General features: G+C 49.9%; 1 protein-coding gene across 2 annotated transcripts in view; it reads left to right on the top strand.

The window, feature by feature from the left end:
- MICAL2 (microtubule associated monooxygenase, calponin and LIM domain containing 2) overlaps positions 1-25,317 on the top strand; it is a 108,395-nt gene that overhangs the window by 59,376 nt on the left and 23,702 nt on the right. For both annotated transcript variants that reach the window (XM_075712349.1, XM_075712350.1), the window contains 4 exons: positions 14,512-14,704; positions 18,325-18,497; positions 19,812-19,886; positions 24,950-25,047. In XM_075712349.1, the coding sequence (XP_075568464.1) occupies positions 14,512-14,704; positions 18,325-18,497; positions 19,812-19,886; positions 24,950-25,047 (539 nt within the window). The remainder of the gene's footprint in view (positions 1-14,511; positions 14,705-18,324; positions 18,498-19,811; positions 19,887-24,949; positions 25,048-25,317) is intronic.

Genomic DNA, 25,317 nt, shown 5'->3' with positions numbered 1-25,317 from the left:
TTGGGATAACGCTAGAGCCTAGATTTGTAGTAATTGTGTTGTTTGTTGTGGCACAGAAGGCCCAAAAAGTCAAATTGCTACCAAATCCTATCACTAGAGGAAAATACCTAGTAGTAAACAGTCCATGCCCTGGAATGCTGGTGGACAAGGCAAGACACAGTGTATGGAAAAGAAATAAAACAGACAAAATGAGCAATGTGAGGGGAGCAAGATTGTTAGTTCCCTCACTCTCAGTCAAAATCATTACACAACAAAACAAAATATTCCTCGTTTTGCTCCCAGCAATGCTGCTAGAGGAAGAGACTGGGGGGGTTATTTCTGACTGAATTTAACAAGCCTAATTTGGGATTCCTGTCTTCTTCTGGCCATGCGAGCAGACCTCCCTGTGAGTAGGAGGCTTAAATCCTCCTACTGCTCTTGAGCTGAGCTCTCTCCAGTGCTCTCAGTCTCCAGCAAGCACATGCTGTTACAAATGCACCCCAAAACAGTAATGCTTTGTCCCTTTGTATAGCTGGAATTGGCAGTGGTGCTTGTTTGAAAGGCAGACAGGCTGCTGCTACTCTGGTCTCGAGCTGCTGAACTGGGTGTCTTCCAAAAATCATGGTTTTGGAGCAGATGCTACTAACGTCCCTTTTTTACGTAGCTAATGCTTTCTAAGACTTGAAAGCTACTTGATGGTATAGATGCCATTATAGCACTAGAAGTGCAGAGATGACATTTGCTGTGTCTGGCAGGCTCAGGAGTTGCTCTGTCTTTCCTCCTCTTCATACTGGTTCCAGTGGGTTCTGAACTTTCTGTTGCCACCAGGGCCATTTGGATTGGAAATACTACACAGATGTGCTTTTTTTGAAAAGCCAAACTAATCTTTCCTTCTCAAAGCAATGCAGCATTACCTGCCTAGATGTCTGTTAATGAAAAGCAAACATGTTGGGTTTCTGTAAAGGTAACCTTCCTTTATTATATTGATGCTAATGCTTTATAATGAAAAAGATCTTGCAGGTTTTAAGCGTCCTTGATTTTAGGGGGGAAAAAAAAGTACAGACAAAACTTCTTAAAATTGCTCAAATTCAAATGTCAGCCTTTCATTAACTCTACCAAGAAGAGTAATTTCTATTCCTTTTGGCTGCTTCTAGGCTGCTACGGCTATAAAATGCCAGTGAAATTTGCCTCTGTATGTATTCCAACCTCAAGCAAGAGCTATGGTCTGCGTTTTCCCACACCATTATGGCAATTAGTTACTATAATTGGCTTTAATTCATTTCTGGCTCACTCATTCCTCACATTCCAATCAAAACAATGAGTTCTGAAATTCACTGAATTCTGCATTAATATTTATGTTTTCGAAGGCATGACATGTTTGCAGATGACTTGATTTTTTTGCATGAAAGATCATGTCACTGAAGATCAGAAGACATTATGTATTAATGCTTGATCCAAGTATATATTTTAGTCATGTAAATATTTCCCCAAGACTCTTTCCTTTTCTTCATGAACTGTGTTAACATAAAAAGAAGAGAGGCTTTGATCTCATCTCATCAGGTGGTGGGCTCCAAACTTGTTTGAAATGGCTGGAATTTCTGATATCTTCTTTTGAAATGTTGAAATTGCAAAGAAATTTGCATGTTGCTGTAGTCTTGAATTTGCTCTTTCAGCATTTATTCTGCAGGTATTAATTCACACCTTTGTGTTAAGGTTTTTGGTGCTTTGAGTCTGTGTGCAAAAAACTTTTTTCGACAGGCACCAATCACTCTAGAGACTGAAACTATTGTGGCTGCACTCCGAATTCACAATTATTACATGCATTAATATACCAGACTAACACAGATTGCTCTGATTGATCATTTACTCTAAAATGATAGAAATAGTGTGTTGTTATAGCAGTTTTTGTTTGAGAAGCAAGTTTCCATAAATATATACATTCGGCATACCTAGTAGGTTTTCAGTGAGTTGCTTTTTCCTTTATCTCTATTAATTTTTGCTTAGTTTGTATTAGAGCATTAATGTGCACCGTCCCGGATGCATTCAAGTCATGTGCTCTGGGCTCCGTCTTGCTTTGCCAGCTTCAAATTCCCTGGTTATATTTTGTGCCTGAATTCAGAAGTGTCTGTTTGAGTAAGTAATGGATACTTTGAAAAAGTATTTTGCTGATGAAGAACTTGTGTAGGTGCTGGCGTGGGCCAATGGGGCAGTGGGAGAAGATGAGCTCCTGCCGTGGGGACAGGAGGAGGGGGCCGCGGTGGACCCTGTCGCTGGGCCATGGCTGGAGAAGGGGCAGCAGGAAAGCATTTGCTTTTGGTGGTTGGAAGCCAGGCAGGCCATCTGGGCCCACTGCACAGGGAGCAGTACGCCACCCCATGGAAACGAGAGCAGCGGTTGTCTTTATTCTTTGCCCTGTTAGCCACCATAACATGGAAATGACTTCTGTAGAGGTATGAAGGAGGCCTGAGGAAAAAGGAGGAGAGAGGTGGCAAGAACTGAAATTTGTGAAATGTCAAACATCATATCTCTTACAGGAGTCCTTTTTCAAGGACAGAAACCTGCCTGGCAGTTTCTCAGGTGTGATGAAAACGCAAAGTCTGGACAGGACATGAGTTTAGGAATGCTGCTAGAAGCCCTATGGCCTCTTAAGGCCGATCTGTGAAATGCCTTAATGGGGTGTTTTCAGTTTCAGATGTAACACAGGCGATCCTCCCATGCAGCCTCCCACATTTTGGAGCTCAGGCTACAGGGCACAGCTGAAGCTGTAACAGGTTTGAGCTTGGGTTTCACCCCAGCGTGGGCTGGTAACCAGTGTATTGCAGCAAGACCAAGGTCTAACTGAGTTGGAGGTGGTGTAGTTCCCTCATCCCCTCTCACGGTCCCGTGTGGGCTGTGCTTCCCTGGCAGGTCCTTTCTGCTCTCTGTATCTCTGTATTTCTGCTGTATCTCATCCCTGTGCTGGCTGGGTTTATTTCAGCTCTGCTTCCACAGCACTGCTGTGAAGACACCTTCCTTCTGCCCCACAGCTTTCTTAAAGCACTGCTGTATTATAAGTAGGGATCGTAAAATTCTTTTTTCTTTATTATACAGTAAGAAGTCAGAGAGACAGTGAAGTGTGCTGGGTGTGCTGCAAATCAACTTGTGGTCTGCTGACTGAATTTCTTAACGTCAGTTTTTGATGCCAACTGGTGTTTGCTTTCACGGTCAGAGCTGCCTGTGTTTATGAGTAACTCCACTTGAAAATTGTTCACTCCTGTTGTTGCCTTAGCAGTTCCATACAAGGCCAGGCAGAGTCCACTCATCCTGTGAATGAATTATGGGGTGACACAGTTTAATGGCAGGCTAAGAGCCTCAGCATTGCCAGCAGGGAAGGCAGGGCACAAGTTAGGCTGGGGTCTTTGTGGTGGGGCACCGTGTTGTATTGGGCCAGCTGCACAGCAGGGAAGGAGAGCCGTGTGGCAGCCCCGGGTGCCCGGGCACCCGCCTCCCGCTCATAAGAGCAGTACATGGGATTTCAGTGGTGCTTTTCACCTGAGGACCTGAAAGCCCTTTGCCAGTCCCCAATGGCTGGGGCAGCTGTGGGTAAGTACTGCTCCTGCTTCACAGCCATCAGGGAGTCACAAAAACGTGATGTGTCAGAGGTGCCAAAATATCATATCCCAAACGGAGGTTGCAACACCTAATTCCAGTAGGTTTCCTCCTTCCTCCCCCCGCCACTGAACAGGGCTGTCATGCAGATACGCAACCTGGGCAAGGCTGTAAGAAATGGGTCAGTTCTTGTCTGCTTTTTCCTGAGCCCACGGGGTGGGTGCTGAGCCGCCTGCCTCCAGGGCAGCCGGGGCAGGGCCCCTCTCACTGCCAGCAGCAGGGATGACCAATTTCTTATCCGCTTCAAGGGCCCAGCTGGGGTTCAACACCCGATCAGCCATCAGACCTTGTGTTTGGTGTGAGGAGCCCCACAAAGCCAGAAGGACCGCGGTGCTCTCGGGGGTGTTTTCTGGACCAGCCTCCCTGCAGGAACTTTCTTCCTGACCACCAGTACGCTGGGTGTGTTGTGGCCCAAAGCAGAAAGGCTGATACCACTTTAAAATTTGTTGTTTCCTGGCTGTCTTTCTGTTTTTCATCTGCCTTCAGGAATGTTCTCTGGGTTGGTATTAGTTTAAGTTTTCATACTTTGGTTAGCTGAGCAAGGCTCTCTCCCCCTTTCTGCTCATGCGGGGCTCCCGTTTGGTCTGACTCACCTTAGCCAAGAAATACCATGGGACCTCTCACTGTACCTTGCTTAAAAATTAATTCCCCTCTCATGACTTAAAAACAGCTAGAGGGGAGGATAAACATGAATGCTGGCCGCTTATGGCACAGTGGCATTGACTTGATGGGGAGGCTGCTGCAGCTGCCTTGGGGATTTTTCAGTAGAGCATCTTTGACCATTTTTGTCCAAGACGGGCAGAGGCACGCACAGAGCTGCCGCTCCCGAGCAAAGCTGATAAATCGCAGCTGCCCTGAGCCAGCCGGTGTCTGAGGCGCTTGGCCCAGCGCTCCCGCTGGGGAGGGGAACGCTGTCTGGCACGGTTCAGGCTTTGTGCCGTTGTGGGCAGCGCGTGCTCTGCCCGAGGTGGGGGGGAAAACAGCCTACCCGGCCCAGCTGCCCCCAGCGGGGGCTTGGCTCTGCCCAAATTTGGCTGGTTCCCAAGCCCTTGTCATCTCCTTGTCAGGTCACAGTAATGTGATTTGCCTGACGCCGGTTTGGCAGATGACTCGGGAGCGGCAGCCCGTACAGAAAGTCAGGCTGACTTGTCAAGTGGGATTCACCAATATGAATAACATCTCCTGGTTACGTCTGTTCGTTGGCCTGGGTGTTATCGGTGGGGGCACTCCGACGCTGGAGTGCTCAGCGCCTTATAAATGGTAATCATAGAAGGTGCCGAGAGCCGTCTGCAAAGCCCCGGGTGGGTGGACGCTAAGCCCCTTTGGAAAGGGCCTCTCCTTCGCCACGTGTGCGGTGGCACGCCGCTCCCGGGCAGGTTTCTGAAGGGGACCCATGCCAGGGGCTGTCACAGGACCATGGTGTTTTCATCAGCTAAGCAAAACCCATTGCAATTGCACCACCAAGCATGGCATAACATGAAAAAAGGTTTCGGTGCTTCTGCGTGCAGGCGCTGAATTGGCACGGTGTGCATGAGTCACCAGCGTGTAACTCAGCACCTTTCCCTCATTAAATGGGGCTGGTGTGTTGGCAAAGCCCCTGGGACCAGGACGAGGGATGTGATGATGCATTTATCTCTTTTGGAGTAGCAGAGGGATCTTGCCTGGTGGTAGACAACGTTTAGCAGTTTGTTAGTCACGGAGGGGCAGTAAACAGCTCTGAGATTTGATCTTTCAAAAATCTGAGCTCGAGCTTTTTGGCAGAGCGGTCTAGTAGAGCTGGCATGGCCCGGCCATGCCGGGCAGCGCATGGTGGTGCTGAGACAGTGAGACAGCGTCAGTCCTGGATTTGGGTCTGTGCAGCTCAGTGCCCCATGCAAACCCTCCCTCAGTCCCTGCAGGGACTGGCAGTGACGCCCTGTGACGCCAGGAGAGGTTTGCTCTCTTCCAACGCAAGGCCGATGGGCCCGTGCAGCCGTGCTGCTCCTGTTTAGCTTGAGCAAAACCGGCGCAAGGTGCCTGGTAGCTTGGGGTGGGGGGACCTGCCCTGTATTTCTGTGGGTATAAACTGCCTTAAAATCACTCCAGGAGAAAATGACTAACAAAACTAATTGCAAGCTTTCAGGGCTTTCAGGGCTTTCAGGATATTCACGTAGCTCATGCCTGTAATATGCAGCATATTACAGACAAGAAAGACCTCTCCACTGCAATGCATGGCTGTCAGCTTTGCCCTTGTACCAGAGGGAGGAAGGTGAACCAAGGTATTTACAAAAGCCCTTGAGATCCCTGAGTGATGATCAAGCCCTTGAGATCCCTGACGATCCTGCATGCTGAGAGATTTCTCCATCCTTGTTTCTAGACTTCAGGATGACTTGCAGGGCTGTCCCTACTGTGGAGCTGGGTCTTGGCACTGCGCATGCAGTCTTGCCACCATGCTCGCTTCTTGGCTGTTCCCGCTGGACACAGAGCCTTTGCAGGAGAGCAGTGCTGCTTGAAGGCGTTGTTAGATGCTGAAATGCATCCAGAATGCTGAGGTTGCTGGTACAAAAAATAACTAAGAAAAAAAAGAGGCAAAAATGCTTTTTAGGTTATGGTGGATCATCACTGGATGTTATTCTGTAAGCGTGTGAATTTTACAAGCCTGTCATTGAGAGAATCACAGTTACAATGATCTTTCAGTGAGTAAAACTGCCACACTGAATTTGCATGCTTTTTGCTAATATGAAGCTGCCTTGAGCCTGTGTGCTTTCTGCAGGGCTCAGCCAGGGAGAGCATCTCCAGTGAGATGAAGGGAAAGGTCTCTTCAGAACTCCTGCAGGAGGGCTGCTGCTGGACTTGTATATACAGGGACCTCCAAAACCCATAATTATATTCCTAATTAGAGACTGCTACTTTGCCGAGCCATAAACAAACTACAGTTTGTTTCTCAGATTTGACAATCAGCTCAAAACAGGCCCCTGCCAAGGTCCCAGCCCTGCCCGGCTCCTGCTTGGCGGCCATACTGAGATGGGAGCATCTTCATATAGCCTGTCCTCCCCTACAGCGGGGTGAAGGATTTGGAAGGGCTGGGGCTCTGGGTGCAGGCTGGCAGTCCAGCACAGGGCCTTGCCATGCTGGCCTTGCCATGCCATCCAAAAGGCTTGGGTTGCTTTGTTGCCTTCTCTGCTCCTCGGTACAAACTTCCCTGAGCAGTCCAGTCCACTCGGCCGCGGTCTCTGCTGGGTCTGATGGGTGAACTGCCAGTCCACCCAGAAGCCGCAAACTGGCTGAAGATGGTCTTACTGTCCTAATGGTCTTGCTAGTTTACCTTTCATGAGTAAATGACCATGGTGTTTGGATTATTGGTGCTATGGGGAAAAACTGAGGATTTGTATTCCTTGACCATATCTGTGCAGCTGCAATAAGGCCCACCTCCAAGTTTTGTAAACCCTCCCAGCGTTGCAGAAATCTTGTAATGTCTTTGTCCCTCACCGGCTGCGTCTCTGACTCATTTGAGATTGGCGCAAAAATCGCTGTCTCTCAAATGCAAGGGTGAGGTGGCACCCTTGGTGAATTGGGAAAACTTGGCATGACGCTTAATGGAGAATAAAAGTGTGTTTTACTGGAAAGAGGTTTGCATCTGTCTGTGGGGTCTGCAGGGGCTGTTTGGCCAAGCCCGTAGGTTGGAGCGAGTTTTGAACAGCCCTGACCTCCGGGTGAGCACTGACCCTGATGCGAGCCCCGCAGATGAAGCTTTAAGGATACTTCTCAGTTACCACATGGTTTAGCTAAATCCTTGCCCTGTAAGGAAACCAGTTGTTTCTCTCCCAGTGCGTGGAGGATGAGGTGGGCTTTGAAATACAGACAAAGGAGAAATTGTGTATCTGAATTTTTCATTGTGTTTGAGTGGGAGGGCCAGATGAATACAGGATTGTTCTGTTGAAATCACTTACTGTCATTCTGCTGTTTAAAGAACTGAAGGCAGCTCCACTGCTTGCATAAAAAAAACCCAACCCCCAAAAATCCTGAAGCCATGTTATTTGCTCTCAATGCAAGTCAATCAAGGACTCTGATCAGGAGAGCTCAGGCTGAGGAGGGGCACTTGCAGTGAAGAGCTGGGCGATAGAGCTTGTGTGTGGAACCGGTGCTGCCCCACGCCATCGAGATCGGGCGTCCCTGCCCTGGGGTTATTCTGTGAACAGAGCTGTGACTGCTGACATGAATGCACCCGTATTTTAGGCATTGCTCCACATTATAAGATGCATTGCAAAATCTGTATTTAAGGGCTTTAGATCTATGCATTGGGTTTTCTAGCTGTAACTCTGCATAAGGGACAACTTCCTAAAGTCCCGAGTCGCCCTTTGTGCCAGCAACCGTGGCAAAGCAGGGAAAGGAGGAAGCATTAGTATCGCTGTTGTGAACATGGACAGCAGAAGATAGAGAGATTAAAATAGAGGTTTTCCCAAATTCAGTAGGATTTGAGTTTCTGGATCCTTTGGAAGATTCCTCTAAAGGAACTTGTTTATTTTGTTCAAGAAAGTACGTAACAGAGGAACTGAACCCAAACCACCTGAGCAACAACTCAGATTTTTCTTGAAGTGGAGGGAAAAAAACCAACACTTTTGTCCTTCTGGGCTGCAGTCTGGGACTAAAGCAAATAAACTCACTCCAGGCTTTGGCTGGGCAGGCAGCGCACTCTCCAAAGGCCAGTCACCCACACCACGCCATGTTGCAGCGTGCTCTTCGTTGGTATGTTCGGTGCCCTTGGGTTGGCGAGGGTGAGAACAGCCTCACCTCCTCCTGCCCGCGCTGTGCAGCCACTGGCCAGTGTGCTTCAACCCAGCCTGGCTCCGCTCTCCATTTGGGACCTGTGGTTTTGTCACGCAGTTTAGGAGCAGAAGGTATGAGGTTGGTTTTTTGGTACCGCAAAGCTGTTCTCGCTGCTTTGATGAGCAGAGCCCCTCCAAGCCCTTGCCTTGGGCCAGGGCCGCCTGCTGTTGAGCCAGCAACGTGTCCCCAGCCCCAGAAACTGCTCAGCTCAGTAGCAGAGCCAGCATGTAACTGGGTGAGGGCTGTCGGGGTTTGGAGCTGGAAGAGGAGGGAAGGGAGCACCCGGGAGCCTGCTGGGAAGAGCAGCTGGGGAAAGGCAACCAGGAGGCAGGGGATAAATTAGGCAAGGCACAGTGTGCTTGGCAGGGAAGAGCAGAGAGCAGAATGGGAGATTAATGAAAAAGGCAATGGTGTGGCCAAAACAAAGCACTGGGGCAGCGTGATGGATGAGGAAGGATCACAATATATGGATGACAGCGGAGTAAGGAGGAGGTAAACGACAATTTAAGGATTGGAAAACTTAAATTCTCTTAATCCCACCAGACCTTCAGACAGCAAGTTGCGGTTGTGCAAGTGTAGTCCATAAAACAGAGAGCATAAACACCGGGTTGCGCCAACTGTGGAGGACCTGCTGCTCGTGTCTGAGCAGAGCTGGGAGGGCTGCCCTGCCTGCTCGCTTCCCTTCAGGCACGTGCAGGAAAGCACCAAAGGACATGGAGGATTTGGAAATTGGCACATCAGCTCCCTGGCTTACTCATAGTGACTAGCTTAGGAAACTTCAGCACCTAAAAAACTCAAGTCAGTTGTTGTTAGGACATTTCCACTTTAAATGGCCAGCAGCGTGCTGCAAGATACTTGTGGCGTGTGCTGCCTGTCCCTGCAGTCGTACTCGCATGACGGATCTGGTCGGCTGACTGTGACCTAAGATTAACGCCTCCCCATGCACTGCTTGTCCATGCCCCCCCGGGTAAATTATTTGAACGTTTTGGCAAAGGATTAGTAGGGACTCCAGTCCAAACTGTTACAGAGCAGGCGTACTTGCTGCTGGAGGTCTTTAGCATTCTGAGACATAGATAGTAGGAAATCTGAAGCGAGCGTGATGGAAATGAAGTCAGATCTTACGCAAATGCTATTTTGAGTGACTGTTTCCTGAGGACTGGGTTCTCCTCTGATAACGTCTGGTGCTGCCCCATGGAGGTCAGTGGCACAGCACCAGTTCCCATCGGCAGGAAACCGGGCTGTGCCCTTTTCTGTCCCATAGACCGGATGCCTCTCTAGCTTTTACATTGTGCGTGTTTATCTTGTAAAGTTCAATTCCTCTGACTCAGTCTCTTGGCTTCTAGTAGAAAATCTCCTGTCCTGGGGAGGAAACCTGATGCAGAGTGAGAGCGCTGGCTGGCCATGGAGGTGCCTGCAGCACACAGGCTGCCTGCGTAATCCGAGGCGAGTGGCTTGGTCCACCCATGTGCCCCTTCCCCTTTGGAAATAGCAATAATGCCATTTTTGTGTCTTCTGGTGAAGAAGTGGGATAATGTGGTAAGTACAGCCAGGCACAGACTCATGAAAGGACTCAAGCACTAGCAAAATTAGGTATCTTGGAGCTTATGTGGGAAATTAGGAGCTGAATGTCCACCTCAATCCTTCTGCAAGTGCTTGAGTTTCCCCAGAGGGGAGGGGCAGCAGCAGGGCTGCTGTATGTGCCCAGAAGTGCCGAGCAACTTGGGCTTATCCCCTGTCTGAGCACAGCTCAGCCTCCGGCAAGGCTCCCTCTGCCTCTTCCCCAAGGGCCGGTTTATCAGCCAGCTCGCTGCGTGACCAGTTAATTGCAATGGTGGCTAGAGGTGCCAGTGTGAGGTGCTTAAGTCTCAACCCGCAATGTGATGGGAATCAGGGCACTGAGGTTTAGAGCCTGGTTTCCACCCTGGAGTCAGATTTCCAAAAAATCAGTGTCCTCCCGCTCAGCATTGCTGTGCTGACATCTCACTGAGGACCTGACTGCCGGTGCTGCAAGGATGGGTGGCTGTCCAGGATGCAGGGAATGCTGCGAGGCTCCCGGCTGGAATGGAGAGGTACGAGGGCTGCTTCTTATTTAGCCTAGCGTCTGTTCAGGAGCATAAAAGTATGCCTCACCTTCGTGTAAGTACTCAGCCTTTGGGGTGATTCAGGAGAAATTAGTTCAGACAGCCCTTCTTATCTTCTTGTGCAAAATAAGACCTTTAAAGAATTCCCGGCTTGCTTTCTAAATTCCTTCTTTAAATCATATTTCTCCTTTTTGATACTCCTTCAAAATTAATGGCAGCAATAGCCAGTGGTGGAGTCACAGCTGATGGCTGATTGGATTTGTTTGCATTGCTGTGGAGAGGCAGGTAATAATTGCCAGGCGGGCTCCAGGCCTGCGGAGCCTCCGGACTTTTGTTTGAATTGGCCACGCTCTTCCTCTGCGGTTTTTACAGCAGCTTGTCCCTGCTCTCTGTACTTGGTCCGTACCTGTCTTGTTCTCAGGGATTGAAATCTCTCTCTTGTGGGAGCCCAAAGTGCTCCGTCGGGCTGTTTCACCACGCAGCGCCTGCCTGTGGGGTTGGGGGTTTGGTCCGGCGCTGCAGGAGGGGCTGCTTTTTAGAAGAGACCAGTCAAATTGTGTAACATCATCAGAGCCTACAAAAAACCCTGACACTTGGGCGTCTGGGACATTTTGCCTCCTGTTTGAGCCTGTTACCCAAGGTGCAGCCCTGTGATGAGAAACAGCGGTACTAACTTTAATCTTTTTGGATGTCCTGCAGAATGTGTAAACCAGTGTTTGAGTTAATGTGCACACGTGGGCATCCCACGCGCTGAAACACCAAGGCAGTCCAGGTTCTACTTTTATGCAGTTGAGTGCAATACAGTTTATTCAACTTTATATGCCATGATACGTATATTGATTAAATCAGAATCACAGAATGTTAGTAAGGAGTGGGTTTGCTTTCTAATCCTAGAGTGGTTTGGGTTGGAAGGGTCCTTTAAAGGTCTAGTCCATCCTTCATGCCATGGGCAGGGACATCTCTCACTAGATCGAGGTGGATGCTGATCTTAACCCTGATTACTATCGCTGTGAATGCAAACTTATCCTGCTCAGAGAGGACTCGGGTGCCTAGCAGATTCCTGAGAGGGTCAGCTTCTATGTGCAGAATTCAGGAAGGGGAGATACCATGATACAAAAAAAAAAAAAAAAAAAGCAAGAACAGAAATATAACTCTTCAGAGAGAGGTGACTGTGCCATCCGTCACTGTCATCCAGTGGCCTGGATGACATCCTGAGGTCCTTCACCAGCTCTGACTATTATGTCTCTCATGATTGAAAACTGGGTGTGTAACAGGCCATTGCAGAGGGACTTGACTGGAAATCTGTTCGTATTCAGGAACCACGCTGGGAATTGTTTTAGGTAGTCTGTCTGTCTGTGGGTTTCGATGCTCTCCAGCTGTGTGTCTGTTAGTCATAAACATGTTTTCTCCTCTTTCCTGTTAGCGTGGCGGGGAAAGCATTGATGCACAGGAGGGGAAGGGAATACGTACTGAGCGTGCAATCAAGCAAATGGCAAAACTGACTTTAACAGCCGCTTGCAGTGACCTCGGGCAGTGCTTACTGCCAGCATGGGTACAAAGTTTATACGCAGAGCTGGCAAACTTTTGTTTGGTTTTGCTTGCTCTGATTTTCATAGAAAATGCAGCATCTTTTAAGGAGAAAGTTGAGTTGGAGGACTTAGGTTTTACGAATTGGCTCACAATACTGCTTTCTACTTTGCTTCTGGAGAGTAGAAATGGCACGTCATGGTCCAGCCCAGCTCTGGGGGAGAGGGGGCCGTTCCCAGGAGGGTTTCATGTCCCTGTGCGAGGAAGGACAGCCGTGCCCTGCTGACCCGCGGACTCCGACACTGCCACCTGAACGCCGCCGGGCTTGCTGTGCACTGCCCGTGAGCAGCTTTGGGGTGGGTGGCCTGGCTGGGCCAAAGTAGAAGTCAGACATAAAAACCAGAGGGGCATGAATTTCCTCCACCTCCCGAAGGAAATGAAATCTCTGTGGTCAAGAAACATGTGGCTGCTGTGGTGCTAGTGAGCTGGATGTAGAGCCTGAGCATGTGTTTTCACATGGGAGCATCTTGCTCTGGAAAAGCAGCAAGCCACTCCTCCTTGGCTTCTTGTATATAGAAGTAGAAGAATTAAAAAAAAAAAAAAAAAAAAAAAGCCCAACCCACACAAAACTCTTGTGAGCAGTGAAGTCTTGAGGAGTTTTCAAGCCAAGAAAATACATTGACTTTTATGAAGGGTGAAAAACCAGAGCTCGCCACAGCCTTTTGAAAAGCGCAATGCTCTGTGCCGCTTGGGAAAAGCATAATCAATAAAAATACTAAAAAAAAAAAAAAAAAAAGACTGCAAAGCCATGTTACTTGGTCTGTGAGCGCAAGTGAGGGAGCTTCACCTGGCCAGCACAAGAGTTGTACGTGTAGAGCAGTCATCCCTGCCACCAGCAGCTGGGCTTTCCTCAGTGGTGCTTATTGTCAAACCTAGAAAGCGGGTGAGCACAAACAACTGGGAGAGCTGCAGAAGCTCAGAACACCAGTTTTCTTTTTCTGGGGGAGGCTGGGAGCTACTGGAATTGTGCAAAATGAAGGCTTAGCTCTGCTGTCACAGCTTGTTTTGAGGCCTTTGTCTCACAGCACCACAGAAATGGCACCGGGGGGAGGGGACAGCGGTGGATGGACCAAGCGATCCGAGATGGGGTTAGAGCTCGGTGCGATGCAGGTCGCACACCTGCAATGCCTCCTGTGTCTGCTCCCAGGAGCAGCAGTGCCCGTGGCCGCTGCCTCTCGGGTGCGACAGCCCGGGGCAGACGCAGGGACTGCAGCTGGGGAATCGCTGCTCTGGAGGGTCCCGTGCGCCAGCGCTCCAGCTCTGCAGTGTATCTAATCCTCCTGATGCGTCTGGGATTTGCTTGTAGCGCTCTTGTTCCTGGCGGGTTTGTTTTCCGCGTTCAACCCTTGCAAGCGCTTGGTGTTCAAGTTAAAAAACCCTTGCAAGGTGGAGGATGGGGGTGAGTGCACTCCTACAATAAATGGAGGAGCTGCAAGTTAAAGAGGAGTTTAATTGATGTTTACTAGGTAGTTTGCTCTAATAGATGAGAAAATAAGCCATGTCCCAGGTCTGATTTTTTTCCACTTATACAGGTGTAAATTAGAAGCAACGGTGTTGAATTAAATGTGGCGAAAGCGCCACACATGGGAGGTGAACTGAGCAAAGCCACTCTCCCGGAGCTTGTCATTTGTCCCTTCTGCACCAAGCCCTAGGCGGACTTGTGCAGCTGATGCATTTGTATTTGCTTGTGCAGGAGGCTGTGGATCGATGAGGTTGCTCAGAAATTAAGGATTTCACAGAGAGGTGACCTCCTGTCTTTGGCTCTGTCTGCATCACCTGGGCTAAGCGAGGGGAAACTTGGCTTTATTCTTTATTCCTCCTGCCTGAATGTGAGGGATGGTGCTGTTTAACTGCTGGGATGCTGCTGCTTTTCCCAAATCAGTGTCTGTTTTTGCTGTACACACTCAAAAATAACCTGAAGAGCCTGTGTTTATTTTGCTCATTCCCACTGTCCTAAATTGACCTAAACTCACAAAGAAAGGCTGAAGTTTTAGCCACCCAAACAAGGTTGGTCCTCCTGCCACATGCACGTATACATCAGGGGCCTTCCAAGAGACGATGGATCCCTACCGGTGTGGTTGGCACATGTCTTGCTGCTGCCACCAGCCTGACAGCCGTCCTGCTGAGCAGAGCAAGGACCTGCTGCTACAAAAGCTGAGGCTGCCCCTGAAGTTTCCTTCTCTCTGCATCCAAGCTGATGAACCCCGGCAGGGTTGTACTGGGTCGAAGGAATGTTCTTGCTATGCCAGGCTGTTGGTGCAGGCTCCTCACCTGCGCCTGTGGGGACAGCATGGGGCCCCACATGGAAACTACCAGCAATGGCCAAAGACCACCCAAATGCGGGGGTGAGGTCCCCCCCTTGGACTCCATCCTTCCCTAATGCCCTGCTATCGCCTTTGTGCCTTCCCAGACCACTGCCTGCCTGCGGCCGACGAGCCCACCTCCCCAAAGAAGGTGAAGAGCATCCCTGAGCGCCGTGACTTGGAGAGCTGGTTCTCGTCCCCTTCCCCCGAGTGGGCCACCGTGAGGGTCATCCCCGAGGAGGAGATGACTGAGCACAATCTTCTCGCTATCCGAGTCATGGTCACCAGTGATGCAAGCAGGTACCTTAAAATACTTACTTTAAAAAGTAAGCCTATAAAAAACCCATAAGACGAGCTTTGTTTTCTCTGGAACACTAAGGAAAAATATAACAAAATATAGTACTGAATGTATGTACAACTTGAGCGGGGGGGGGAAGAAAAAGACAAATGGCTCAGAATAACAATTGTTCTTTACCGCAGCCATAAATCCCCCAGACACATGACTCACTTTGCAGGAAATGTTCAAACATTTGCATCCCACGCAGGGGCCTGAATCAGAGAGAAAAACATTGCCTTGATCAGCCTGGGTTCACTTTGTGTACCAAAAATGTCGGTTCAGGGATTAGGGCAGTGGGTGTGTTGTGGCAAAAGGTGCATCCTGTGACGTGGCCGCCTCCCACCTTGGGCATCATCCTGCAGCTCCGCACCCCAGGCCTCTCCCAGGGCGTTTGAGGGCCTGCCCACCCCTAAGAAATCTGAAATTTGATGAACCTTGGGGAGCTGTCAGAGGAAGCCCAGTTTCTGCGTACAAATGAGAATGTATTGGCTTTCTGGGCAGGATTCTGTGGGTTTTCATTCTGTCTAAAGATTAGATTGGTATCTCCCGAGTAAAGCAGTTTTTCTTCTTGAGAACTAAAAAAGAAGAGGGGGAGGGAAAAAAAGGAAGAAAAAAAAGGCAAACCCAAAGCCAACTGTTGCAAACACAGAGCTATTGCTCTGTAAGGAAGCTCATTCAGATTTTTGACATCCTTTAAACACTTATTCGTGGTGCTGTGTATAGATTGTAGGGAGCAATGCTTTTAGAAACGCAGCTTTCTGCTGTTCCCTGCAGTGGTTTTAAATGGCATTTGTTCTCTGCCGCATGGGTCTGGCTGCTCTTCTGGGGAAGGATGAGCCTCTCCGGGGTTCCTCTTCCCTGGGGATGGAGAGCTTGGGGAAGGGTTTCCTACCTGTTTGACAGACCCCGCTGTGGAGCGTGTGCTTGTATCCCTCGCTAATACCCTCTGGCTCGTGGTGCCCCCGTGGCGCCCGGGCAGCAATGGGAGTCAACTAATCCCCCTGATCTGAGGGATCAGCTCCCTTCCCTGCGGCAGCCCCCATGGCTGGATGGCGAGGCCCCCGGTTCCCTGCCAGCGGGACGCGGCGCGAGGGGCGACGCCGCGTCTGTCACCAGCGTGGCTGGTGACAGTGGCTCTGAGGCCAGCCTCTCGCTGCTGCGGCAGCTCGGGTGCCCTTCACCTCACACCGCTCCGGCACGCCAGCCCCTGCCTAGAAAGGGGGGACGAGAGAAATAGCAAGTGACAAATGGCACTGCTGAGCTGGCCACGGGGCACTTGGTGGGACGGGGAAAAAAAGCGGCTTGGTGACAGAGCTTTGCAGTTCAGGCTTTAGGTACTTGTGAGTAATGACCACCTATCAAGCACAGATCAGAGAAACAGCTTCATACTATAGCGCTTACATCCTTGCCAGCCAAGGCAAATAAACATTTTGCTCTTTAAAACAGAAATATATCAATCAATGTTAATGGCAGGTCTTTTTCTTTTTCTTTTGTGTGGCGTTCTGCCCAATCTCAGTGTGGTATCTCTCCACCCACAAAGCATCTCAGCTATCAAAGACTTCATGTATTTTTTTATGTAGATCTGTATGCTTGACACAGCTTGAAAGACACCTAAAAAGTACATGTTAGTGGTGAAATTGAAGGTCGCTCTGATTCAGCCTACCGCGAGCGCAACGCACGTGGAGCTGTGCTCCCATCCTCGCTGCCTTGCTGGCCCCGGCCTCCCAGCACTGGGCGAAGCAGGGGTGCAGGACTGGCGGGCAGTACCCGTACGGCATTTACCCTGGCTTTATACTGTCCGCAGCCTTTCCTTTAGTTCTTCCTCCTGCCTCCTGGGGCTGTGCCTTGGGCTGTTACAATAAATCTTTACTTTCTACAAGGCAGCGCTATATAAACACGAAAGAGCTTTCTCCTGCCACGCCAACAGGAATACTCATGGTGTAAGCTTTTGAAGGTAGAGCTGTTAATCATCACAATAAATCTATGAATTAAGTTAGCAGTATTGTTTGCATTAAAAATAGGCTGAGTGGAATGGTGGCACACTTATTTATGGCAGTGGGAATGCGGTCACATCAGAAGGCCTGAAAGTGCCTGTTCCCTACAGTCTGGCCTTTAGAGATGAAAGAAATCCCATGATTATTGAAAAAAAGGACTAATAACCACCTCGAACGGTTGTTCTCCTGCCCAGAGGCAAGATCATGACGTATGTGCCATTCACATATGTTTGTGTGGCATATTTTTTAATTACATTTAAAGAAGGGGATGCCAAAATCTGCCTCTGTGATCAACTCAGGTGCCTCATTGCGCTCGCTGTTCAGTGGGCTGTCCCAGTGGCTCCCGAAGACCTTGCTTCCTTATTCCCTACAGGCGCCTTTTGCATGTTTGAAGGCTGTTCACAGAGCTTCACTCAGTCTTCGCCTTTCTAGACTGATGCTTACAATTTCCACCAACTTCTTGCCTAAGCCCTGTTTGCTGGGCCAGTGGCTGTGCTCACCCCTCTCCTCCAGGGTCCCTCCTCGTCCTGTATCGCAGCACCCAGAAATGGGGTCAGGACCAAGCACAGGAGCTCGCTGTGCTCCAAAACCCTCCCCGTGGCTCCATGAGGTGCCCGACACACAGTAAGAAATGATGCCGGTGCAGTAACAAAAATACCCAAGTTTTGGAATAACAAAATACCTGAGTTTTACAGGCATCTTATCCAAGCCGTGGATGCCAGTGTGCCATCATCTGTCTGCTCACGGTTGAAATGGCTGATGTTGCATGATTTCCAGCATGGGTTTCCCCAAACTGCTGAAGGCTAGGAGAGCTGCCCACCCCTCAGCATTTCCTCACCCTCCTTGGCTTTGTCTTCTGCCAGCAGTGCCAGTGCAGAGGCATCTGCGTTGCAGGAGCGGCTGGGCCTCCCCTGCCCCTTGCCAGGTGACAGGCACTCGGCAGCTGCTGCCACCCGGAGACGGGAGCTGGTTCCAGGTCCCAGATGGGAGATGAGGCGAGGTCCAGCAATAACTGTATTGACTTGGCAGGTGAAGCCCACCCTGAGGTCAGAGCAGGCTGCCCTGGCTTTGGCCTCCTGTGAGTTCCCTACGGCATGCCTCTTACTTCCAAAAATCTGTGGGGAAAAAGGTGAAAAGTATAGAGTTTTGACCCTCATGCCTTGCTTCTAGGTGGATTACGGCATTGCAGATGCTGCTGCTTCCCTTTCTTCATCTTCGTACAGCCGTGTGGACAGAAGGGCCCGTCCCTGCTAACTGAGCGGTGCAGTGTTTCACCCCAAGTCTCTCTCAATGCCAGTTTGGTTCCAAGTGCTGAACGTAGTGAATCCAGGCAGCAGAAGTCTGATGGGAATAGGGATATCTCAGCTCTGTAACACCTACTGCAAATTAGAGTCCTGTAATAACAACAATGAAAAAAGCAAAATAAGGATGTCAGCTCTGGCTGCAAAACATCTATTTCTCTGCGGCCCGCATGGCTGTCAGGGCTGACAATGGTGCTTGTTGCACTGAAGGGGAATAAATATCTCCATGCCGTGCATCTTCTGACATGTCCCACTTTCTTCCCATCTCACCCATTTTTTCCCCGGTAGCTCTGAGCTGGAGTCTGATTTTAATGGCGACTCGTCGAACTCTGAGGTGAGTGAAGGACAGACCTCACTGCCGGAGCCCCCCGCCTGCCCGAGCCCCGTGCGGAGGTGGGCATCACTCACCAGGAGCCCTGTGGCACCAGAGGAAGGCCCCAAAACATCCAAAGTTGCCGATGGTAAGCAGTGTCCCAACCCAGGGATGCTCCAGCAGCCTCTCCTGAGGGCTGAAGTCAGGGTTGGGGGGAGAGGTTTCGAAGTGGAGGCTGTTACCTGCAATGTGGCCAGGTTGCACCCATTAACGGTGTCTTTTTTAGGGGGGGGTTCTGCCTTTTGGGTGCTGTAGCTGAAGCAGCATTTCCATGCTGCAGGGTAACCTGGAGTAGTTGTGTCTCGTGTTTTGCTTGCAGGGGTGGGATGAACGTTTTCCCACCAGTAAAAGGTTTGGACGTTATGAGTACTATAGCATGCTATATGAGTAGCCAATGCAATATTTGCAGTGTTGCCTGAGCAAGGGTGACGGTGGCAGGCACCAGAGAGCTCTGCTTCATTCAAGTTTTCAAGTTGTATTTCTATCAGTAGCTGCTTAAAGTTTTTGCATCCAGTGAAAGCACAAGGAGGAAAGGATATAGCTAGCAGGGAAGCAGGGAGAGGTTAAGGAACAGTCTGCCTCCACGTGGAAACTCCTTTCTGGAGCTGGAGAGGGTCAAAACTAAAAGGTGTGCTAGAAACAGCCAAAGCAATGGTTTTGCAGAAAGTAAAAGGCCATGCGCATTCGTTTCTTCCCGTCTCCCACCACCCCCACGTCCATATATGCATTTTTAATCCAAACAGAAAAGAGGAGATGTCATACAGCAATTTAAATTGACTCTTGAATAACGAAGCCCTTGTTTAGGGCAAAAAAGAGGACAGCAGCAAACCCCAAAGGCTGCCCGGCGGCGTGCGACCCCGTGCAGCCGCCCAAGGGGTTTGGCCTTTTTTCCTCCCCAGTTTCATGCTCTGCCCAGCCCTGGCTGCTCTTGTCACCCTCCTCCCTGCCGTCGCCTTCCTCCCCGCCATGCCGGCCGGGTTGGCTGGGTCCTGGGGAGCAGCCCCCCTCTCAGCTCCGCGGCCTCACCCCGCTGCTTTTTAGCACCCCTAACACGTTTTTACCCCTTCGGCCCGTCCCCGCCTGCCTGCCTGCCCTTCTGCCCGTGCTGGCTTCGCTGAGGAAAGAGCCGGTGCTGGTCTGGGCTCCGCGGGCGGGCCGGGCCGAGCCGAGCCGGGCCGCCGCCGCCGCCGCCGCTCCCCCGCCCTTCCCGGCCCTGCCCGGGCCGGCGGCTGCGCGCTGCCCCCTCCCGGCCGCCGCGGCGGGAGAGCGGCCGGGCTCGGGGGCGCCTGGGCGGCGAGCCAGCCCCCCGCCTGGCTAGTGCTTGCCCCCGCCTCCCCCGCCGTGTTCGCTCTCCGGCTTTTGCTGCCTTAGCTGACCGGGTGTCTTTTCTGCTTCTGTTCAGCGCTACAGAGAGCCAACAGTTTTCACTCCACGGCGTTCAATAAGTATCAGAATTGGAGAAGAAAACTCCAAACGAGTGAGTAAAGCCTGAGAAGCGATTGCTGCTTCTATTCGTACTGTCTTGTTTTCCCGTCTCCTAAATGTCTGTTTTAAAGGTTTTGTGGTTTTGAGTCACTAGATGAGAAAACAGAGATCTAAAATGCCACAAATATTTCTTTTCCATTTTCTTGTCCTGAAAAGATCAAGTTCCCTTTTTGCGTGACCGTTCCCTATGTTATTACACCCCCCAGCAAGTGGTGTCCGCTCTAATTCTCCAGCCAAGAAAATGCACCCCTGTCCCCAGCCCTGCGTGTGCCGACTGCTTTTGGTCAGGCGCAATGATGGGTCTGACATTCTGAGCGTCGCTTCTTAGAAATGCTCCTGGAAGTGCCTGTTTACACACACCTATAGGTACTCTATCACTTTTTTTTTTCTTTTTTTTTTTCTTTTTTTTTTTCTTTTTTTTTTTCTTTTTTTTCCCCCCCAACCCAAGTGATGTTTCTGGGTTATGGAAACAGAAACAGTACCAATAGCCATCCCAAGAGGTGAGGTGGTGAAAATGAGCGTTACTAGTTCTCATCCTCTAGCAGTTTCACTTGGTTTGGGCTGATCCCTCTCTGCCCGTGGGAATCGCACGGGAATGCAGTGTTGCAGTAGTGATCAGGTCTGTGCTCAATTCACTTCTGAAACGCAGTGCAGTCGCTCCTTGCAGCTGGGGCTGCATCCAGGGAATCCTCCTGCGCTGCGGTCCCAAAACAAGGCAGCCATCCCGGGTCACACCTCTGCTGCTCGTAACAGGGGCGGCCGGCAGCCTCGGCGCAGCCTCTCTGCAAGCGCGCACGGGGCCTGCCCAGTCCCCGCTAAGGACTCGCAGGTACCTGCCAGGATTGCTCATACCAGTATGGGAGCTGGGTGAGCTTACCAGCACCCCAAACCCTCTCAAAACTTGGTTAGAAAAGCAGTCGTATCTGTTAGGCTGGGGTGTGGACAGCCTTAAGTGTAAAACATGAATGTACAGCAATGGAAAGAAGGGGTTTGTGCACGTGACCGAGTGCCACAGTTTCTGGGCATAGAGACGGTGGGTTTTGGGGAATGGTGGTGACAGCTGCTCTTTAACCCTGCCTCAGCTGCCCTCTGCAACGGCGGGGATTGCTGCTGCTGCTCAGAGCTGGAGTTGCCTTCAGAGAAGTTAAGGGCTCTGCTCCCAAAACAAGAAGGATCCCTGTGTCTTATGGGACCAGCATTCAAGCAGAGGTGTCTTGGCTTGCTTGATTTGAACACACAAACAAACTTCAAGATTATTTGCAAGTACCCACTGTAGGAAGATTTTTTATATCTCAAAAGAGGAGACAAGCTGGGCTCTCCCCTGAGTCAGGTGCCTGCAGGTACATGTGAGCGCTGTCACTACTGACCCTGCGGTCCCTTGGAGGCCCCCGATGCCACACATCCGGGATAACTCAGTAAATCTCAGTAGAGGATGCACAGGGCTGTTTCACAGCCCTGATGGGATGCTCCCACCAAGCTCGACTTCAGCAAGCCGTCCCCTGTGACGGGCTGTCCCCAGAGAGGCAGACGGACAGGCAGACGTGCTGCGATGGGGCTGTGCTCCCTGGGATTCACTGCACCTCGGAGGTGCAGGGGACTCGCTGTGCCAATGAGGCCTCTCTGGAGCAGCCGCTTGGGATGTCCCACCCAGAGGCAGGCTGTCCCCACCTGGGATGGAGAGGCAGAGCATAGAATCGTAGAATCGTTTAGGTTGGAAAAGACCTTTAAGATCATCCAGTCCAACCATTAACCTACACTACCAAGTCCACTCTAAACCAATCAAGGGTAGACTAGACTAAACCATGTCCCCAAGTGCCACGTCTACCCGTTTTTTGAACACTTCCAGGGATGGTGACTCCACCACCTCTCTGGGCAGCCTGTTCCAATTCTTGACCACCCTTTCCGTGAAGAAATTTTCCCTAATTTCCAACCTAAACCTCCCCTGGAGCAGCTTGAGCCCATTTCCTCTCGTCCTATCGCTAACTACTTGGGAGAAGAGACCAACACGCACCTCACTACAACCTCCTTTCAGGTAGCTGTAGAGAGCAATAAGGTCTCCCCTCAGCCTCCTCTTCCCCAGGCTAAACAACCCCACTTCCCTCAGCTGCTCCTCCTAAGACCTGTGCTCCAGACCCTTCACCAGCTTCATTGTCCTTCTCTGGACACGCTCCAGCACCTCAAGGTCTTTCTTGTATTGAGGGGCCCAAAACTGGACACAGTATTCCAGGTGCGGCCTCACCAGTGCCAAGTACAGGGGGACAATCACCTCCCTGCTCCTGCTGGCCACACTATTCCTGATACAAGCCAGGATGCTGTTGGCCGCCTTGGCCACCTGGGCACACTGCTGGCTCATGTTCAGCCGACTGTCAGCCAGCACCCCCAGGTCCTTTTCAGCCAGGCAGCTTTCCAGCCACTCTTCCCCAAGCCTGTAATGTTGCATGGGGTTGTTGTGACCCAAGTGCAGGACCCGGCACGTGGGTGCCCTCACAGTCTTGTGGCATCTGTGTTAACCTCAGGGCTGTACAGCATTTGAGGATTGGCTTATAATCAGGTGTTGGCTTCACCAAAGGCTTGGATTTAAAATCTTGCCTTAATTGATCCAGATTAAACAAAAATGATGCTTATGCCAGTTCTGAGGGGAAAAAAAGAAAGACTGTGAGAGGGGAAAGAAGACTGGGGGTCACTCTTAATTTCAACGCATTTTCAGCTTGTTCTCAGCAAGTGCATTACTTAATCATTTGCCAATTAATTTTCCCATCATTTTATTAAAATCTTCTGTGTGCCTCTGAAGGGCTCTAGAGGGAGCTAAAAGCCTTTGAGAGGGAAGCAACGCGCTGCATGAATTTGCCCGAACCACAGTATGCTGTTAAAACGAGGTGTAAAGCACATTCAGCACATACTGGGAACAGAATAAAGGCATTTTTTACTCTCTGGAGAAACACTGTAAATCTTAGTTTCTATATTTAATCCACTTAATATTTGGTTACAAGAATTCATATGATCATCAGTCACACAAAAGAAAAATCTGTCTCCTTTTCAGACTTATTTCCCAAAACACATATGTTTCATAAACGGCACGAGGTACATGGCCAAGGAAAGGAAATCAGTGTTATGGTTATATTGGCTGAAAGGCTCAGAGCAGGATATTACCTTTCAAAATTTTTAATCCCCGTCGCACGGCCGCAGGGAACACCGCACTCTTAATTTATCTTGGTCGCTTCGAGTAGCTTTTGGGCCAAGGAGATTGTGATAGTGCCCCAGGGAACTTGTTTAAAAAATCCTGTTTTGAACGTGAAGCTGCAAATACGGGTTCAGTGTCTTGGTGGGAATACATCCATTATCTCTGTGAAAGACAGCAAGCTGTGGCTTTGCACGAAGCGATGTTCTCGCATGTGCAGGCCCTGTCCTTGTAAGCTAATGCTCACCCATGAGAGCTGTAGTGGGAAGCAGTTCTCCCCACGGGCACGTGCCATTACCCTGCAGACCTCTGGGCTGTGGGTTTGAAGCCCTCATCGGTGTTACGGCTGTCGCTGCTGCAGTGGTTGCGTTTCTCCTTGGTGTGCTGAGCCAAGATGTTTGCCCATGTCAGGAGGCGAAGGGCTTTAGCGGATCAGGCTAAACTCCCCTGTCTCACTTACACAGGTAACAGTGGGTTTTCATCCTCGTTCTCGATTCTCATCTTTTCCCAAGGTCAATTTGCTATACAGAATATAAAGGTGGACGTGCGTGGGTGGGAAAGGAGGGATGTTGGTACTGGGGATGGAGAATCGGGGTAGGGTGGGGATAGGCTGTGAAAATGAAGATAGAGTTTGATGACCATCATTGGACCATGACAATGTGTCTGAAATTATCTGAAGGGTAGATTTTTGTCTGTCTTTCTTTTCCCCTCCCCTGAAAACTCATTGCAAAAAGATACAGAAAGCAAGACCAGCAGCAGACCAGAGTTATGGTATCCCTTTAACCAGGCGACAAAAGCTGGATTTGTCTCAGTTCAGCCCCTCGTTGCTGGTCCCTATGGGAGTTCCTTAATGAACTCCAGTGAGTCGTTTCCCTCCTTTCTTGACTGAATGTAACAAATTGCATCAAGACTCAGAACGCACAGGTGAGGCACTGAGAGGAGATGAAAGTAAAGTTGGCCTCTCTCCCTGGCTTGCCTTTTCTGAAGTCCACATGCAGGAACTGTCTTCTCTCTCTGGTGTGTTGCTTTTGTCCTTATGCAGCTTTTAATCCCTATGTAGAAGAACCAAAGTTTGCTTGGGAACCTTTGTGGGTTTTAGAACTACTAATTGGGTTTGGGAGTTAATAATTCAGCTATAAATATACTTGTCATGTTAAAGCTTGACATGGTATAATATCTTGGCTCTGGGATACTTTTCTTCTTTCCAAAGATTATTTATTACGTAGAATTCCCACAGGCACAAGTATTAGAGAGCTCTTCTGACTCCCTTCAGGTGCGAGTTACCTCCCTACTTTTGTTTCCAGCAGGTCTAAGTCTGTCTGTGCTAGTTTTGGTTCAAGACCTTTAGCAATTAGTTACCTTGCCTGATCCTAGGAGAGCCCCCAGTGCGCAGCCCGTTGGCCTGGCTTGGGAGACCGCAGGATTGTTTCTCTCCTTACTGCCTGCAGGTGGTTGCATTTCCCATTTCTTTCCCATTCTGACTGACAACCCTCTCGGAAGTCATCCATTTTCTTCATTTCTTGGAACTACCCAAAGCTTCAAAATTCACTGGTTGTTTTGACTGCCTCTGCTTTTAAGGCCTGAAAGCCCTCTAAAGAGGGCTGGTTTTCCAGAAAGTTTCCTGGAACTCAAAAGCTGCTTCACTACATCCAGCCAAAAAGTGGAAGCAGTTCAGGTCCGCTGCTGAAAATGTCAACATGTGTTTGGCACAGTGTGCACACACATGTGAGTGAGGCCATCAACTTCATTACTGTAGGTCAGCTCTCCAGGTACAACTGTATCCAGATGACTCTTTAACTTTCTACTCTTGTTCTTTAATTGCAAACTTTAAGACAAAAGCAATGCCAATATGATGGTAAAATTTGTATCTTTGGCAGGTTTCCCTCTACTGTCCAGCAAGAAACCTGGGCTGCACTCGAAGGACAGCTCAGCCAGCTGTCAAAGTGGTCCTGGAGATGATCATTCCCAAACACAGGTACGAGGGAGAATTGTGCAGAGCAAAACAAGCGTAACTCCTGTTGGGGCACGTCTGCTTTTGGCAGGCTGTCTGAGCATCCTCTGCTCTCTCAGATAGTTTTGATTCTCACAATAAGCAGCAAAAGTTAGAGTTATGCCTGTGCTATACATAGGGAAGAGACTTGGATGCTCTGATTGATATAACCATTCCCAAATCATATGGCTAAGCGGCATTTGCTTTCTGTGGGACTCAGACCTCGATCGCACTGAGATTTAGGTGCTAACATGT

This window comes from Pelecanus crispus, chromosome 6 (assembly GCF_030463565.1).
Source record: "Pelecanus crispus isolate bPelCri1 chromosome 6, bPelCri1.pri, whole genome shotgun sequence".
Lineage (NCBI taxonomy): Eukaryota > Metazoa > Chordata > Aves > Pelecaniformes > Pelecanidae > Pelecanus > Pelecanus crispus.
The sequence above is the reverse complement of the archived record's forward strand: the minus strand, read 5'-3'. Positions and strand labels throughout refer to the sequence as shown.